This window comes from Nothoprocta perdicaria, unplaced genomic scaffold (genome assembly GCF_003342845.1).
Source record: "Nothoprocta perdicaria isolate Ctin4 unplaced genomic scaffold, notPer1 scaffold_209, whole genome shotgun sequence".
NCBI classification, from domain to species: Eukaryota; Metazoa; Chordata; class Aves; order Tinamiformes; family Tinamidae; genus Nothoprocta; species Nothoprocta perdicaria.
This window is the reverse complement of record NW_020455305.1, coordinates 855,777-875,353: the sequence shown is the minus strand read 5'-3', so window position 1 is coordinate 875,353 and position 19,577 is coordinate 855,777. Positions and strand designations below refer to the sequence as shown.

Here is a 19,577-nt window from a genome sequence, read left to right as displayed (position 1 = left end):
AAATACATGAAACCAGGGAAGCAAAACAAAAAAACAAACAAACAAAGGATGGAAACATTGTGGCCTTATTGTGGCCTTGTGCCCTTGTAAGTTGGCGTTATCCCAATAACTATGTTCTATTTTATTTATTTCCGAGTCTACATAGTCATGGAATTGGCAAGATTTTCAGACTTGTCAGCAGTTACAAAGAAAAAGTATTGGAAGCTGCTAGATCTACAAGACTTGTTTTGTAGATTTTTTGGTTTGTTTTCATAATGCACTGAAGTGAAAAGCTTCTAGCCTTTCCCGTTTTATATGGTTGAACATTTATTAATTGTATTGTGTTCCATCTCCGAATCAAATGGTTTTAAATAGTAAATGAAATTTTTTTTTTTTGGGGGGGGGGGGGGGGGGGAGCGTGGTTGTCCTGCAAGCCCATAAATACAAACTGCAGTTCAGATTATGAATTACATTCAAGCCTACTTAATATGTGAGTATCTTTAAAATAGAATTCCAGATACAGATTAAACAATAATTTGAAAGTTTAATTGCCTAAGAATAATTTTCCTTTTACATGTGTTCATTTAATTGTAGCAAAGCTGAATAATCCACAATTTACTGAATGCCCTTTATCACTTATGCCTTGTTAAACCAGAATTAAATGTGTTTTCAAAAATCAAGGGCTTAGATACATTTGCTCTGCATAGCAGTCTAAGCAAAATAGAATGAATTTGTCCATCCACTTCTTTACCATCTAAAACATCAGTGAATGTGTAGATTTGGGTAAGCAAAGGATGTAGGATGTAGGCTGAGACCCATTTTTTTTCGGTAAACAATAGTGTGGCATTCTAGTCTTCCATTTGGTATGTGTGTGTGCATATATATATCTTTATTATGTAGTTACTTTGTAATAGCTTCTCTAAAAGAAAAAGCTATAAAGGTCCATTCTTTTTGTTTTCATATTAATAATTTTAATGATACTAAACAACCTAAATGACTAGAGGTTATGAGTGTCTGAACTGAATTTGTTGGTCAATTGACAATAAAACTTTTTATGATAAGCAAGAAGGGGCATTTCTTGAGGTATAAAAGACAACTTTATTTTCCATAGATGCAAATTTTCACCCATGAAATAAAAAAACCTAAAAGGTGGGACAAAATGAAATCTTTGTAATTTCTTTTTGCTTTAATCACACCATACCCTGCTGTATGTTTCACCTTTCCAAAATAACATTTTTGAACATACTTTGTGCTTTAACTAAAATACCTCTTTTCTAGTGATACAAAATGGATAAAAAACCCAAAGATAGTTATAAAAGCAAGAAGCTTAAAACCAATTTAAATTTTTATGTTTCCTAGAAGTGATTGAGGATTACTACACTAATAGACTCCGGGATATATTATTTATTAAACCTCTCAGTTGGAGTATCTATGGTAACCTGAATGTACTTCATTTACAAATTAAGCCATTTACACTGATGATTCTCCAAACACAGCTGAATGACAAACTTCTTGAAACGCAAAGCACGTTTTTTTCAGCAGGCCCTGAGAGGAAGAGGTAATATTCCTATTTAAAGGAAACGTTTCTTGCACGAAATTAAGCTATTTGCTGTGAGATTAAAAAAAAAAAAAAAAAAAAAAAAAGTGATGCTAAATGTACAATGGGTGTTAAGTGTACATGTGTTAAGCGTACATGTGTTTATGATAAAGATATCAGTGCTGGGCCTCTCCTTGTGTTTGTTTGCCTCTAGAGGTATATACATGCTGAGCACCTGGCAGGAAATGACATTTCAGTGCCTCTGCCTCCCGAGCGCTCCCCGGTAGGGCCAATGACCCGGTGGTTGCAGTGAGAAGCGCGAGCCCCAGCTCAGCGCGCGGGGCCGCCGCGGCCGCCGGGCGCCTTCCCGCCTCAGGGCAGCGGCGCGAGCGGCTCCCCGAGCGGGCGGGCGGGCGGCGGCGCCCGGGCCGAGCTGGCTGCAGCCCTCGGGGCCCATGGGGCGGGGATGGGGACGGGCGGAGGCGCCGCCGCCTCTTCGCATGGGGCGGGGACGGGGGACGGTCTCTCCCTCGCGCTTCCCTGCTCGCTCCGCCCTGCGCGGCTCCCTGCCGCGCGGGCCGGAGGGCGAGGCGGGCGCTGGCCAGGGCGTGCGGAGGCGGCGCCGCCTCCCCGGCCGGGCTGAGGGAGGGCGCCGGGGGCTGCGCTCGGGCTCTGCTGGGCACTGGCGGCTGCGGCTTCGTGCGGGCTGGGTCTGAGAGCCGCCACCTGCGGCTGCAGGGTCTGAGCTGCAGCCTTTTTTTCCTTCCTTCCTTCCTTCTTGCCCGGACATCTCCTGTTGCGGTCTCGCTCTCGGAGGGGGTGCCTGGGAGCCGCCACGGGGATTGCCGGGACGCGGCGCTCGGGCGTTTGTTGGCGCGTCGTTGTTGAGGTGAGAGAGAAGCAGCGAGACCGCCCGGGAGCCGCGCGCGGTGCGTGCGGAGCGGGGAGCCGCGCGGTGCTCAGCACTGGCTCGCGGCGTGCGTGACAGCCACGAGTGCAATACTGATTATGTTCTTGCTGTTGTGGGAGCTCCTTGCTGTTATGAACCATGGCATTCTGATTTTGTTGTTTTTTGTTTGTTTTTAGTAGAGTCTTGCTTGAACAAATTGCATATTCTGCTCTGTGTCATATGTAATATAGTAGGATAAGAGTAACGTGCTGTAGGATAAGAGTAGCTTCCTATAGTAACTGATTGCTCTTACAACCACAGGGCTGCGTAACTGATTCTAAATAATTACTGTTATGTCACTCTCTCTTAATGTAGATTCTCGTATATATTAAATAACTCCAAGTTTCTTATGTATGTGGTAGTAAGATTTTTTTTTTTTTTTTGTAAATAAAAATATAAATCTTACTTATAACTTTGAATCCATTTCCATTATTCAAAGATTTTTAACATGTGGACTTCAGCTTTATTTCAAATGGTACTCTGGTCCTTCTGTTTCTCTTTCAAAACATTTCACACGTTTTGTAATCCTGTTGTAAAACTGGTTTCTGTTTTCCTGTAGTGTATTTCCTAGGTCAACTTTCTTTTCAAGGATTAAAATTCCATTTTTATAATATGTATGTCCTGTCAGGCTCTTTGCTAGGGAGGGTAGGACACAATTTTGTGATTCAGGACTTCCTGGAAGGGCATTCCCAGAAAGTACTGGCTTTTGCACGTAGCCTTAGTTCTGAAAAATAACAAGATATTAGTCATTCTTTAATTATAATTCTGTTACAATATTTGCATTTGGTGATACATTTCTCTATTGTGAGTTAAGGGGACAAGTTGTGAGGAGGAAGTTTCATGAACTAGTTCAGGGGAATAGGTTAGAAAACGGATGGATGGATGGATGGATGGATGGATGGATGGATGGATGGATGGATAGCCCAGAATGCCCTAGGCTGCTGCAGACAGTTCTTATACTGAGGTCAGCAGCAGGAGTTTCATGGAGGGGATGTTAGGGATAAGATGCCACTTGCGGCTCAGATTTTAGGCATATGACAGCTGGAGTGAACTACAGAGAACTTTTGGGAGACAGAAGTAAAAGGGTAAAAATCAAGTTTAGTACCAATTGTCACTGTGGAAAGGACGGAAGGTAAGGATTAGTTTAGCAGATAAGGACTAGTTTGGCAGCTGTGAGTCTTACTTCCCTCTGGCCCATCAGCCAGGCAGTCCTCATACTGAAGAATAAAATTCACGCGTGTGGGGATGTTGGGAAACAATTCGTTGAGATTGCAGGGTTTTAAGTGTGGGGATATTTGGCCATAAAAGTAGCAGATGTTCTTTTTGTTAAAGTAAGAAGTGCTGTATCGAAGCTACATAACTTGCTCTCATTTACATACTCCAGTGTAAATGATATCCGACTTGTACACATCTCTGCTGCATTTATGTCTTGTTTTTTAATTCAATTCTAGGTATAGGCACACATGGCTCCTGGTGTCTCAAATGAGAAGAAAAGTGAAGATGAACAACCTTCAAAGTAAGGTTCAAAAATCAATTATTTTGTTCAAGGTTACACTTTTTTTCTGAAAGCTCTAAAGTTCTATACCCTTTATTACATGCTCATTTGATTTAATGTAAACAGTGTGATGTGAACATCCAGTAGAGTAGGTACATCTGTGCTTAAACAGTTGTTGAAATAACAGTATAATTTAATGATAAGATTGTTGCTAACGACAGCCCTTTAGCAGGTCACACGTGTTTAGCTGGGCGTCTAATAGAAGCTCTTTTGACAGATTATCTCCATTAACCATCCCAGCAGAAATGCCTCTTCTGGACAGCTATTTTGGTTTATTGTATCTTACCATGTCATAGTTTCTTTTAATTACTTTTATTCCTTCCAGTGGATTGCTTAAATATTGACTTTGGTTTCCAGCTACAGCTAGACCTGTGTGCTTCAAGATTTTGATCAAGTGTTTAATTCTGTTTGCCTCTTCCTGACTTCAAACCTTTTTGAATGAAACTACATGTGCAGGATTAATCTTCACATATTAATGTTCTGTATAAGACCCCAAAGGCTGAAGGTTCTTAACAACTGTGCGAGTTGAATAAATGTGAGTAAATTTTCTTCTCCTGAGAAATATGGCCCGAGATCTTTATCAGGCAAACTTTGCCTGTACTATAAATACATGGCATTGGTCCTGTGTACACACAATAACTTGCTCAAGTTTTTTTTTCTGTCCATTTAACCCCAGGGTCCAAGTCTGCAATTAGACTTGGTTTGGCAGATAACAAATGCCAGTTAGCAGTGGCATATAACTGCAATGAGACTGTGGGTTGAAGAGTGTTGCTGGTAGAGTACAAGATGAAAAAGGCGAAATGTGGACACAGCTGAGGAAGGAAACTGTGTTTAGGCCAGACATGAGGGCAGAGGTGTTGGCAAATAGCATGCAAATCTCATTGTGCTATTATGATGGGCCTTGCCTTTTTCCAGTTGATTTCCTTGTGCCTAGAAGAGAAGCTTTATGATGCTGGTCTGCTCTTAAAGGAAATGCTTTTTGCTTGCCAGAGAACAAGTTGTAAAATGATTCCCAAGCATCTTCTATTTGTATCTGAAAGCCATGCCAGTAAACACCAGCGCAGCCAGTTATTTGAGTCTGCATTAGTCACATTAAATATAGGTTGAGAGTCCCACAAAACCCAATGAGAATTAATTTGGAGGATGCAGCATGAGGATTCTGCACACATGAGTTGGCAATCTCCTAGGCCACCTGTATCCAGAGGGTATGGAAAGAAAGAGAGGAAAGAGCAAAGGCAACCAGAGCATTTGGTTCCAGCACAGACAGGATTTGTAAGAAGGGAGGCAAATGGGAGATGAAAAGAGTTTAAAATTGAAGGAGCGGACAAGTCACCTGCTTTGTTAGGTTGCTTTTTCAGTCACTCTTGACTTAAATAGAAAATGTTTGCTAAGTTGCATTCGGAGGAGTCTGGTCAAATCTTTCTTCTTTAGCTCCTCTGGCATCAGTAAGTTGCATCTCTGGCAGAGATGAATTGGCATCCAGGGATTCTCACATGACCATTGCATGAAGTGTTCTGTGGGTATCAGATCTAGACAAGTGGTTTCTGCATTCAGCTCCTTTCCATCAGAGATCTAGTTGCCCTTCTGTCTTTCTATCTTTTTCTTTTGTATTTTTTTTTATCTTTGTTTTTTTGCTGTAGTATTTCACCATGCTTTACATATATCTGTAATATGAGTAAGGCTGAAAGTAACATCTTTTTAATATTAGGTTTCCTTAACCAAGTTATCACATGCATACAGACTATGGCATATGTAGGGAGCAACTGAGCTAGCTGGTGTAATCATGAAGACAGTAGTCTTTGGTGAGCAGGGGCAAATAGGGTGGAATGGGAACCAAACACTTTGGTTGTGCTTCAGCTGCTGGACAGCTGATAACATTAGAAAAATCGAGGAACAGAAGCACTTGATAGACTCAGAATATTTGTTTTGTAACCATTTTTCTTTGTTTTTGAGGAACAAGTTAGTCCTCAGTTAGTTCCTAGATGACGGTTCCGACATCGGTTAAGTCATTTTAGTCTATCTTTAGATAGACATAGGACTTACAGGAAAGCACTGCCCTTCTGCTAAGGGACTACAAGACAGGCAACATATAAAGTATTTAAAAAAAGCACTAAACTTTATTTAGGCTACAGAGTTGTCCCTGAAAAATATTAACTTTTTTTTTTTTTTTGCATAAACTCCAGGCAAATTGTTTCTTTTTCTTTTCCCCTCTTCTGACAAAGCAGTTTGAATTTGCTGAGCCATGCTATGAATGCAGTCAGCCTTCATTAAGCTAATGTTATCTTCTTCCTGGAAGATATTGGTTTCATCTCTCGAAAATTACTTTGAAGTATTTGGTTTAACTTGTGGCTTCTAACTAGTGTTTCTTGCCTGTTTTGACTGAACTTCAGACATCAAGCACAGAAGCCAGGGGTTTTATGAATCGCTTTGCTTTCCATGTCCATTACTAAATTTTCCATGAAGGTGATCCCACATGTTAAGTAGTTCATCATTTTCTCATCACCTTGACATTTCCTGGTTCCTCAGAAAGACTTTCTTTTGGCCTGACACTTTCTTACAGTAAATACCAAGGAGTATTTCTAAACAGACAGTGATTTTGTTTTATCCTTTCTTTTTTTTTCCCTTTTTTTTGTAGTTTTCTCTCTGCTTCTGATATTCATTTGCCTCTCTCCCCTAGCATTTTTTTTGAACATCTGTACTCTTGTTACTGGTCTTTTGCCATGTCATGTTCCTTCTTCCTGGCTGGCTGACACTCAGACAGGTGGAGCCAAACTACCAGAAGTTCCCTCTGCATCTGTATAAAATCCCAACTCTTCCCACCCCTGTAGTGGCTGGGAGGATCATTCAAAACACAGGACAGATTTGCTTTTTAACTCTGATAGAGGTCGCTTATGTTGTAAGGCAGTCTAATGAATATTCCCTGGGCCTAATCCCATTGCTCTGCTCATCAGAAATCCCCACCTTCTTTCAAAGCATTAATATTATTAAATATTATTAACATTATTAAAAGTCAAGTTTGTACTGTTGTAAATGCTGTCTATTAGCTGATATTTCTATAGGAGTTTTATCCTATGCAGTGAATAAAACAGACTGTGCAATTTGTTTCAAGGCTCAAGGTGGCCATGACACTTAGGATTTCTTTAATCTAATGCATTAGGAACCAAAATAAGATGGTGCAGGCAGCCTGAAGTTGTATCGTTTTCCAAACGTTGCTGCTTGGCTTTGCAAAATTGGTGTCTGTTTAATGTAGGCTTTTGTATATATTTAATATTTTCCATTATGCTGTCCTGCTAGAGAGAATTTTATCCATCTCTGCAACCCTCACCTGGAGAAAATGCAAGAAGACATCCTGTACCATTTTGCCCTTGGGACTGGTACCCACGATCTTCCCGCATTGTTTGGGGATGTAAAGGTAAGAAGCTTCATTTCATTTAGCAAGTCTAAGCCTTTCTGGAGAAGATGAAAGTGTAACTGTGACCTAAATAAGATTGAATGTGTTAGCACACCATCAGTTGAGGAGTGAAGAAAAGGGGTAAGATTTGGCAGGGTCTTACTTGTTGCTGTCAACAGCAAGCAGAATTAGGGATAGGGAATTGTATCCGATTTGTTCCTTTCATGCAGTAAAAGACAAATGCTACAACGTCTGTTCAGGCAGAATTTCTTTTTGGGGGTTCTTGAAGTCAGTAATAGGCTTCTGCTACTTTCCTCTGAAACAGAGTGAAGGCCTTTGATTTATTTATTTAGTTAGTTAGAGTAAGCCATGTTCTCCGTTTCCTTTGTGGCCTTTTAGAGTGATTGGGAGAAGCACGCTTGGGAACATGGTTCTTTGTTAAATTAAGGCCTTTGCGTGCTCGCGTTTACCTTTACTGCTGTTTGATGTACCGAGTCGTGAGAGTGACTCTGTTTTCTGAACGCCGTTTGCCACAGTTCGTGTGCGTCGGAGGAAGTCCGTCGCGGATGAAGGCCTTCATCACCTACATAGCTGGCGAACTGGGCCTTGGGAGCCCGGGTTCGGAGCACCCCAACATCTGTGCGGGAACTGACCGTTATGCCATGTACAAAGTGGGACCCGTCCTGTCAGTCAGTGTAAGTGACCATTCAAGGAAGCACAGCCAGAGCGTCACGGTGTTGTCCTGATGCACGTCGCGTGTGGGGTACAGTTCTGTTACGGTGTTTGAAGTGGGTAACGTGGACACGCGTTTCCTTTCAAGGCCTACTAGAGAGGCCTTCAAGGCCTAATGGACTTGCAAGAGTCAGCTTGCACATCTGTTTCAGACATGTTCAAAAAAGTGCAGTCCAGTGCAAGCTGAGCTGGACTTGTATTTGCCAGACTTGGTGATTAAACCATGATGTCTGGGCTTTGAACCAGTTTAGCTCTAGTACAGTCACCAGCGCTTCAGGCTGATAAAATTAGAGTGGGGTTGTTCTTGGGTGTAAGAAGAGGTTTGTGAAGTGCAATTGTGAGCTATTAGGAAATGACACTGCTTATTTTTTTGAGAAGGTTAGTAATTTTGAAGTCATGATTTGGGGAAATAATGAACTTTATTCATAGCCCATCAAAGGGTGTGAGAGTCTTTCTGTTTACCTGCAGCCGCCTTCCAGTAGGTGCATAGGTTAGGCCTTGTATGGGAATCGGTGGAGTGGCTTTTGGAAAAAAAGTATCATGAAAAAGCTATTAACTCCTTCCATGTTATTTTGTATTGTTTATGAATACTGAATATGGAATTCTATGTTTGATCCAGCATGGTATGGGCATTCCTTCTATTTCGATCATGTTGCACGAGCTGATCAAACTGTTACATCACGCAAAGTGCTCCAACGTAACCATTATTCGCATTGGCACCTCTGGTGGAATAGGTAATTCCCTGCTTCATTTTCTTTTTCTTCAAACAAAAATATCTCTCTAGGAGAGTAAAGAATCTCTGTGAAACTGAGTGATTGATGACCAGAATTGTTTTCCACCCCTCTTTGCTTATAGCAGTTTCAGTACACTCAGTCCTATATGTTTTCTTATTTCTTTCTGGGTCCTGATTATCCACTCACATAGAAGAATAATTATTTCACTTCTTCCATAATTTCGCAGTAAAAGGCATTTTCTGCCTCTCTAGAGAGACAAAACAGACTTGAGATTTGATAGCCTTGAGAAGGCTACTCCTATATTAAGATGTTTTAGGTTAAGAAGGAATATACAATGAAAAAGCTTTTGTTTGTTTGATTATTTTCCAATAAAAATTTCATAACAATAAGCTGAAGCAGCTCAGCATGCACAAAAAGAGTCTGTGGCTGAATTCAGGTGTAAAACTTACTGGCATTTTAACAGGAGCAGTTTTTTGTGTGTTGGTACATGTATTTATATGCGTGCACAAATGAAACATTAAATGTTACGTAGCTGTCTTTGTTTCTTTTTACTTCAGGTCTGGAGCCAGGCTCAGTAGTGATAACTAGGAAGTCTGTAGATGCCACCTTCAAGCCTCAGTTTGAACAGGTGATTCTGGGAAAGTCTGTAATTCGGAGTACAGATCTCGATGAACAGCTAGCGAAGGAGCTGATGCAATGCAGCAAAGAAATCAATGAATTCAATACAGTGATTGGGAACACTATGTGCACTTTGGATTTCTATGAAGGTGAGTGGACTAACAGAAGTATATTGGTAAGCATTAATGGTTACATACTAGATGGAATTTTAATGCTAAGACTGTAGTCCGCTGAGAAGTGTGAGCCTTACTGCCCATAATTGAACTATTTTTCAAGCTATTTAATACGAGAAGTTTTGCTAAGCATTTTACTCTACTGATTTTGCACTCTGATTTACGGCAGCAACCTAATGGATTAGAGGAATGAGAATTATTTATGTCTGTCTTTGTTTTTTTGTAGTAGTTAAGAAACTACAGTAAATCTTTTAGAAAACACACCCACATGCACGCAGGTAGTACTTCCATCCAGCTTTATATTGGGAATGGCCTCTTACACTTACACTGTGTTCAGATTTGATAGATAAAGCTGGAGAACACAAATTCTTGTGATCCGCATCATAACAAATACAGGTATTTCATAGAAGCTCTAGTGGTAGCTAAGAATCATTTTGTTCTATTTATCTTGCATGTGAAAACAAAGAGCAGTAGTAAAAGCTGAAAGCCGTATAAAGGAAGCAGCAATAATCAGCTGTTTTAGAAACTGACTTTTTTCTATGATTTCATCAATCTGAAAATTTCTGCACATTGGCTTTGTAGGACAAGGCCGTTTAGATGGTGCAATCTGCTTATACACTAAAGAAGAGAAACTCCAATATTTGAGGGAAGCTTTTGAATCTGGAGTCCGAAACATTGAGATGGAATCATCTGTCTTTGCTGCAATGTGTAATCTCAGTGGTGTTAAAGGTAAAGTAGCCACTTTATTGAAACTATAGTGTTTTTTTCAGTACGACTGATTTACCATACAAAATAGCAATGAAAGTTGAGATAATAGGCCCTCCGTGTGTGATTGTATATGTATGTATAATCTAAGCTCATGATTGCATGATTTGTCATATGTATTCAAAATTAATCTAAACTTCTTCATATAATTCTTGTACAGTTTTAGTCTGCTTCCTATAATTCTTACACAGTTTTAGTCCAGATCAGCTGCTATTTCAGTCCTTGCAAGCAGATAAAGGTATCTAATTACCATATAGTGCTAATTTGTTTTCTTTAGTTAGTATTTACAAGAAACAACTGGTTAATTTAATCAGTCAGATGATTCTCATATACATACACTCTAATCACTTCCTAAGCTTGCATATCAAAATAAAAAATGTATTTTATATAGTCTTATGCCTGTAATTCTTACATAGTCAAAGTAATTTAGTAGTATTATGAAGAAGTTCCCTATAACGTATATAATTCCCTACAATGTTCCTTACAGTCTCTCACTTTCTTTGGCAAGACATAGATGATGAACAAGACATTCAGTGAAAAATGTTTGGAATATTAGGGCAGTCTGAGAAACATGAAACACCCTCGGTTCCTACTGACTTGATTGAGAGTAATTAAAGACTCATCCCATGATATCACTCTGTCCTTAGGAACTGTGCTCTATTTTGCTGTCTGCACATTGTAGGTCTGTAATATATTACTCGGCAAATATTATTTTTTATATATATATATATATATATATAAAAACATATAAAAACATATAAACATATAACATAAAAACATATAAAAATACTCTGCAAACTGTCACGAGATGCTTCAGATATGAAAGAAAAGTGTAAGAGCTCAGTTTGAATGAAAGGAAGGACTTTAGATCTGGGGCTTTGACTATATGAATGGCCGATGATTAACCTGAGATGGTCTGAGGATTCTTCACTTACCTGCTCTGCTCAGTCTCTATGAGTGACAAAGCAGCTCATTTGCTGTGAACTCTGTCTTTCAGGATCAACATAGAGGTTTGTTAGGGCTCAAGGATACTGCAGAGACCTGTAACTATGTCTGCAAGGACAGTGTCTATAATCAGTTGCTTCCAGTTAGGATTGGGATACTTGTGAAATATAATTCCTATTCAGGAAAAAAAGATGAGAATTGATCACATAAGGAGGAATGTCTGCTCATACCTGAGAGCACTTGCTTTGTTGATGACTCTGTCATTTCCATTAAACTACTTGTAACTTTCTAGTACCATCTACTGCTGCTGTGCACCATTTTTATTTTCTCATTTTCTTTCCCTTTCTCTGTCTCTCATATGTGGTAATATCCTGTCTGTTTGTTGAGGTTTGTGCTTCTGGATTGTGAGAGTACTAAAATGTTATTCCTAACAAATCCTGTCTTTTCCTTTCTAGCTGCGGTGGTGTGTGTCACTCTCCTGGATCGACTCAAAGGAGATCAGATTAGTAGCTCGCATGATGTACTTGTGGAATATCAACAAAGACCACAGAAATTAGTGGGTTACTTCATTAAGAAACGTCTTGGGAAAGTGTGAAACAATCATCTTTGTTTCATGAAAGCAGAAGGCCAGTGTTTTCTTCCTAGCTGAAGTCACGGTCACTGATTCTGTGCAATAAAGGTCATTTGCCTTAGAATAGCTTACAACACTCTATTTGTATGTGGAAGTTAATCATTTATATCTGTATACTCTGGGAACAGAATATCTTGAACAGACTTGAATTAAGATTAGCTTAGTTATGTGTAACTGGGCTATAAGGTTTTTACTTTTCTGTGGGTTGAAAAGTGTTGTGAGGGTACTTCTTGCTGTAATGTATGAAAAAAGCTTTATTTAACCATGCTGTTAAGGGAGAAACTAAGGAAAACAAGTTTATGCAAAGTATTTTAGACTCAAGTTAAAACATAAGTTAACTCAAGTTAAGTTAACTCAAGTTAACTTAAACCAATTCATTTCTCATTGTTTAAAAATATGTAAGTTATTATAAATGCCTTTGCTTCAGTTTGTAAAGAAAACTTACAGTGAATGCAGTTTCTGCAGTTTTTGCAAACATTGACAAATTGACAAATAAATAGTATTATTTCCATATATTTCATGAAATTTCAAAGCGTGTGACTGATTTTTCTAAGCATTAGGAACTCTACTCTTAGCTGTTGAATATCTGTGATTAGTTTTAGATACTGATCCAGTACTGCTATTCATCTTGCATTTCAAGTATGTGATTGAGTCAATGCCCAGAGAACTTGAGCATATAAATAACTTTGCAGTGTAGATTTTGAAATCTCTTGCTGTATCAAGAAGAGGAACCAGGCACTCAGAGGAGATGCACAGTGTGATCACAGGACTGGATAAATGATGGCTCATTTTCTTTTTCTCATTTTGTTTCATTTTTAAATTGTATTTCACCTCACTTTTCAGAACATAACCCTTGCAGTGGTTCCCAGAATTGAGGAACACCTATCGACTTTACATGCCACGACACCCATTGCTGCTAATTTTTCCATTACCACTAGTTTAGTGGGTATGTGTTTTTTATTATTATTATATTCCTAGCCACTTTTCTTCTGGAGGTAGAATATAAATATGTGGTCAGCTGACAAAAAATGCATCATTGACCTCTCTCTTCTGCAATGGATGGTCTAGTTCCCCTGAGAGTGACAGAATTTTTTAGACCTTCATAGTATGCAGCACACAGGCAACTTGTTACAACAAATTTAAAAGACAGCAATCTAGTAGTAGGCCTCTTCATCAAGAAGCAGCAGAAACTCCATAAGCCATTTGCTGAAAATGCTAAAAATGTAAGGAACGATTCCCGTGGGTGGGAAACTGCCAAAGGGCATTAATCTCTGAAAATATGATGATCTTTAGAGCGTGGGATATAATGGAGGTGGATAGTAGAAAAGATTAAAAAATACTGTTTGTCTTGTTTTAATTCTTGCTTCACTAATTTAGTCCTTAATTAAAAAAAATGGGGGGGGGGGGAAGTCATTTTATATTTGGGCTAGGCAATGTAAAGACAATGGTCAGAGAATGCCTTTTTTCCTCCACCACCCCCCAAAAAAAAACTTAAGGGAAGGGGTGGTGTGGGCTCCATATCTGAATGGTTTCTGCTTTATACATTTTTAGCTTTTATCAAGACAGCAAAGATGTATCTAATAAGGTTGCGTTAAGCTTTGGGGGAAGATAGTGCTGTAGTCAAATTGGAGATACAGTCTTTTTTTTTTTTTTTTTTTTAAAGGGAGAACAGTAGGAATCTGGAACACGTGGTAAGCAAAAACAATCCCAAGTCATATAACCTTGTGTAACAACTGAAACTACAAAGCTTTTATTTCAGCAGTCATATAAAACAGGTAGTTCTCTCACACAATTTGTAAGCTCTCCTAAGAGAGCTTTATACGTGATGAAATATAACTCTCAGTGAGGTGTGGACTAGTTGGAGCTAAGGTTCAAATAATCGGGGTGATTCTACAGAAATAAGTACACAAGATTTAATTTTACAAACCCCAGCAATCTATGGGAGATTTTAGCTGTTGACTTTCTGATGTATTCTCTCTCCTTCCCCTGTTTCTTATAGCAGTGTCTTTTTTTTCCGCTGTTGCAGTATTTTTCTTCCATGTTTATAAAAAATTTGGAGCAAAGAAATGTATTATTCCCTTGTATTATTCCCTTAAAGAGGAGGGGGTTGGAGGAAAGGATGCGAAGGAAATGGAGCATCCTGTAGTTTTCCATTAGTTGCCATCCTGTAATACTGTATTCTTCATAAGAGAGTGTGCTCTATAAACACCTCTTGCAATTGTGCTTCTGTCTAACTCCCCTAGGAGCAAAAGCTAATTTTCTTTGTTTCACAGGAAACTCTTACCATAATGTTACTCTGATAAGAACAACTGCACCTAGAGATAAAGATATGACTCAGCAGCGTGCATCCACCATTAGAGTTACCTTCCTTTAGATTTTACAGATAGGTCTATAAGGAATTATAGAATATTTCACTGACTTTTATGTGCAAATCAGTTTTTTAATATTAACTGTTCCCATTGTGCCTGTATTATATAGAAAACAAGCTCATGTAGGGTGCAGGATATGAATCCGAGTTTAGAGTGTTGATACTGAAGACACAGAGAACTTGCAGTGTATGATCACTGTTACAGAGTGCAGCATCTTCTGGTCAGTCCACAAATTCTGCCAACCCCCAAAATTCCCATTTAAAATCCAATGCCAACTTTGGCTCTTTTGTGCTGTTCCATACCCAGCAATACATTCGTGAATCAGTTTATGCCAGGTATATGACAGGATAAAAGCAAAGGAAGAAGGTGGAAGATATGAATAGCATAGAATTGTAAAGGGCAAATAAATACTGGTTCCTACTAATAATCTGTTCTTTGATTATTTGTTTTCTGTGCCTACCTTTACATTAAAACCAAAGTTTAGACTACAATGTAGATGTGTTAGAATAAAATATGTTTGCTTCACATTTGCAATAGATTGAGAATGAGTAGTAAGTAGATTAGCAATTTAAAATTGTGAATATTTGCTTTTGATATCCTGATGTACTTCAGAGAGAGATCATCTTTCACAAAAGCTATGAAAAATCCTTTAAAAAGGAGCTCTCTGAAATCATCTGCCGCCAGAAGTACTTAAAAGAGTTTATCTCCTTTCTTTTAAAAAGCAAGCAAAATAATTCTTACCTGAGGATGTTTTCAGCATTTCCTGAAAATATAATACGCTTAATATGTGGTTTCTTTTTTTAACCTACCTCAGAAGTAAATGAGATCACTCTTATTTCATGGCTCTGATTTTAAAGGATTTTCTATGCACTGTGTAACAAAACTGGGTATTTTTCCTCAAGTGCTGCTGGTATCCTCTTAAATATTAAAGTGCATAAAGAACTGAGTTTTATAAAGTTGCATAAAGAACTGAGTTTTATAAAGTTGAACCAAGAGGTGTGTTTCATTTCTATTGATAAGGCAGGTGAAAGAAGCTGAAGAGCCAGTGTTTTTAGACTGGCCCATCGGTAGTCAGCTCTGCTCTGAACTTATCTCAGGGCTGGGAGCACCAAACTGCTAGCTTTGGGAGTCAGGTCTGCACGCAGCCCTACCAAACACCAAACTACTCCACGTAGTTTGAGGAAACGATGCCTGCTTGCAACACGATGTAGAAGTTCACTTTCCTTCAAATTTTCTTAGTGTTTAATTTGAATTAACTTTGCTATATTCTAAAAAGAATTTTGGGTTACTGTTATTTTTAATCTTAATAAAATAGCCAAGTAGCATATGAATTGAAACAGTCATTTGCCTATTGTGTAACAAAGAGAAAGGAGGTCACTGCACAGAACAATGTTAATTCTGAAACTCTGCAGTACAGCAACGAAAGCAAGAGTAGTGCTGACAGGGGCGATGCTTCTGTTCAGGCTCCAAGCGAAACGCAGAGGCAGAAAAGGGCAGACAAAGCCGGTTCTGCGTGATGCAGAAACCTGATTCCAGATGCTTCTTGTCAGTTCTGAACATGTAGCTGTGAGAAAATTTTAGGAAGCCTACAATCCACCTGGCGTATTACAGGAATAAAATTTTTAGAGCTCCTCAGAAGCTCAAACCAGTCACCGCCTTGCTTGGGACATAGGCAGGGTTTGCTTCTCTAAACTGCAGTTCCTTTTCAAAGCAACCATATTACGTGACCATGCCCATGTCTTACATTTTTTGGCCCTAACTTTGCAGAGAGGAAATGTGTGGCTAATCGGTGGCATCCTGGAGGTGATTGGTCTCCACAGCAGGTCTGTAACTGTAAATACCTAGAAGCAGGACTCCTAGTCATGTTAAAAGCAAAGCTTGTGATCACAAAGTAAACCTTGTGAAACAAACTGAGGGTGGCGGTAGGAAAATACGTCATTTGACCAGATTCCCAGCCATGCTATCAACACCACCAGGCTGCATTCCTGACTACCAAGCAGTACTTTTTGCTCCTGGGCTTTAACCAGTCTAGTCAATAAACTGTTTCTTTGAATATGCTTGCCAATCTGCTGTAATTAGCACGTATTAAAACTGTGCTAGATAAGGCACATAGATGGTATCTTATTATAAGCAGTCAGATTTTAAATCCCAGGATAATTGGTAGCAGAATATTCTCTGCCTTTCCTGTCCCAATGGTTGTGAATATCCTGCAGACTCTAACAACATGCTTTTAAGTTTTAGCCCTGACAAGGCCTACAAAAGTTAAGCTGAACCAGAGTCGGGCAGGTTGTGCTGCCTTGTCCTTGCTTGGAGATTTGATTCTGTATTCTTTACATTTATTTTTCCATTCCAGAAGGTACAAGTGGAGCACATAATAAAGCATGTGACTTCCTAACTTGTCCATGTCAAACGTTGGCTTGACAAGTTGCTGCTGACTATGGCCAGTTTGTTAAGGAGCTTTAAAAATATGTAATTTCTTTAGCTTATCAGCAACTGTGCTGTGATTGAACCTTTTGAAACTCCTTGTACATGCAGCTCTTAAACAAATTGCCTTGTTAGTTGATGAAACTTAGATCATTCAGAAAAAGCATTCAGAATGGCTGCAACATAGTTGAAACTTCTTCACATAAATATGCAAAAGCAATTTGTTCTCACTGCCTGTTTGCTTAATTTTTAACCACTGTCTTCTGTCATTAGCTTGGAGTGGTTGTTTTCATATTTCTATAACACTGCAAAGAATGCAATCAAACTTATTCATCCTTTTTTTAGAACTAATTTCCCAGCATGCCACTATAGAGTGAGTTCATGGTTGAATGTTTATCAGATACCTCTTACTGTTTTCTGGGAAAAAAAGATCAAGTTCTACTATTGGGAGATCCTGTCCTAGGCAAGAATAAAACTCTGGAGGGAAGGACAAGGATATATACAGGCAATGAAGTAAACAACTGACTGATGAAAGGATTTGCCTATTGCATTTCTTACGTAGTGTAATGAGGAGATTAATTCACTGGTACTGAATATTAATTAGATACAAAATATTTGTTTCCTATATACATAAAAAGCTGTTTAGCATAGAAAAGCAATACTTGAGAGTATGTAATTATATCCAATGTAATAAATTATGCATATGAGCAGAGATTTTGCAGAATTATTTATTCAAAAAAAGGCAAACTATTCATGTGAGCTGTTTTAGCTTAAGTATTAATCAGCAACCATCCTCCATGTCAGCTGATTTGATAAATAATCACCTGTAATTCAGTCTATTGACTGACCAATTCATCTTTTTCCTATAAATCACACAATAAAGATTTCCAAAATGGCTATGTGAACCCATGAATATTTTCACAATGTTCAAGCAGTGAGAAATCCTATTTTGAAAATGCATATACAGACTGGCCACAGAATTTTCACCTCACCCGCTCCTCTAGTGAGCAAAGCTGGCTTTACCGTCCTCTTTCTGATATATCAGGGATTTAAGCGTGGCTTGACCAAAAGCAGAAGCTTCCCTTACACAAGCAGCGGATGTGAAGTGATGCTCTTTGGGGAGGCACATCCTTCCTTTTGCGTCCTTGGCTCAGATCCACTCTGCCACCTAAAGGCGTGCGATGAGGGGAGCTCTGCAGCGCAGGGATGAGGGAATATGGGGGCACAAGCAGGTGCTGCTCGGCAGCATTGCGGGGAAACAAGAAGGTGGCAAGGGGTTTGGTGGTTGCGGAAGGTGTGTGGTCTGCTGATGCCATGAAGGAGGAGCATGAGTGAGATGAGGGTTAATGAAAACTGAAGCAGAGCTCTGCAGGCCCATCATTTTACATAAATTAAGTAATCCTGCCTTAGAAATACAAACATATTTAAACTGATGTGGGAAAATGCTGAAGAACTTAGATTATTTATATATCCTGAGGAACTAAATTTCTATTTAGACAAGTGCTTCAGTAATCTGTAATTTTTCAGTCTCAGAAAAATCCATGATACTTGAGGCATAAAGGTGTTCAGGCTAGTCATAACCTGCCATGACTTCATGTGTGGTTTCTGCATTGCTAGGATAAGATTTTTACTTATATACAGATCTTTATAAATCTATGACAACTTTTTAATTTGTGTTTTATTAATTTCTCTACTCATTGCACCCATGGCAAATGTAGGAATTAAAAAAGCAACATGTACAGATTTTAATAGGCTAATCAGTCAAATCAGCATGAAGCTGATTAAAAACAAGAATGCCATCCCAGCTCAAATCTAGTGGAAGTCAGTGCCTGCTAATGGCTTCTATAGCCAAAAGGCTTTAGCTTTTTTTATAATTTAGTCTTGATGAGGAAAAATAGCCGTCATTGTTAAAATGTTATTTTCATTCAATAGTAACACATTTTGAAAAAAAAAAAAAAAAGAAAGAAATAGGCATCTTGAGATTTATTAAGCACTGATGAGAGATGCACAATATTCTGTCAGGCATAGCACTGCCCTAATACACATGTGTGTGTTTTATCATGTGAGATGCATGATTCAGATTTTAAGTGGCCTGAATCTCCTTCTGTAAGGGGCTGTGTTATTTCTCTCCACTAACTAAGCAGTGGGAGCTTTTGGGGGATCCTATCCTGAGTCTTTTCCTAGGCAGCCTTTTTGGGTAGAACCAAACAAATGCAAGCTTTACTCCTCTCCTCAAAGTAACAGTCCCAATCAGGGCAGCAGTCATTCTTGCCACATGATAAAATATCACAGCTATGTAGAAAAAAATGATGCACTTTCTATCTATTCTCTTTTCACTTAGCTAAGAGTAACCACATAAAATGAAATTAAAGAGTGACAAAAAGTCACCCAACTCTAGGAAAAAAATGAAGGTGTTTTATATATATATTTTTTTTTCCCCTGTTACTTGCATTTATTTTCACTCCAGCGAAGGAGAAACAAGTGTAGAATATATGCTGAGGAGTAAAGCACCCTGAAGGCATTTATATAAACCCATCCCCTTACTGTTCATTGCACTGAGAAACAACTGGAAAGATGAGATCCTCCATGCATGCAAAACAAGAGGCGGAAACATAATCTAGTGTTTTCTCAGGGAGCTGGCAAATCTCTTGCACCACCTTGCTCCCGTGCTGGAATAAATCTGCTAGTGTGGCCAGATGGCTTGGTGAGATGATTCTCAGTTAGAAAGTCCATAAGAAGGTACTCTCCAGCTGGAGGAAGAAAAGACAAGGCAGG

General features: G+C 39.0%; 1 protein-coding gene across 3 annotated transcripts; it reads left to right on the top strand.

Annotated features, from left to right (window-relative positions):
* The first annotated feature begins 1,777 nt into the window (after positions 1–1,777).
* Positions 1,778–12,243, top strand: UPP1 (uridine phosphorylase 1). Of its 3 annotated transcripts, XM_026038376.1 has the most exons (9): positions 1,778–1,799; positions 2,333–2,405; positions 3,917–3,981; positions 7,315–7,432; positions 7,948–8,106; positions 8,763–8,877; positions 9,435–9,644; positions 10,251–10,397; positions 11,834–12,243. In XM_026038376.1, the coding sequence occupies exons 3-9, from the start codon at positions 3,929–3,931 to the stop codon at positions 11,971–11,973; spliced, it is 942 nt and encodes a 313-aa protein (XP_025894161.1). In that variant the 5' UTR covers positions 1,778–1,799; positions 2,333–2,405; positions 3,917–3,928; the 3' UTR covers positions 11,974–12,243. The 3 variants fall into 3 exon arrangements, with proteins under 3 accessions (XP_025894161.1, XP_025894162.1, XP_025894163.1); XM_026038377.1 differs by lacking the exon at positions 1,778–1,799 and having other exon boundaries at positions 2,281–2,405; XM_026038378.1 differs by lacking the exons at positions 1,778–1,799; positions 2,333–2,405 and having other exon boundaries at positions 3,879–3,981.
* The last annotated feature ends 7,334 nt before the right edge of the window (positions 12,244–19,577 follow it).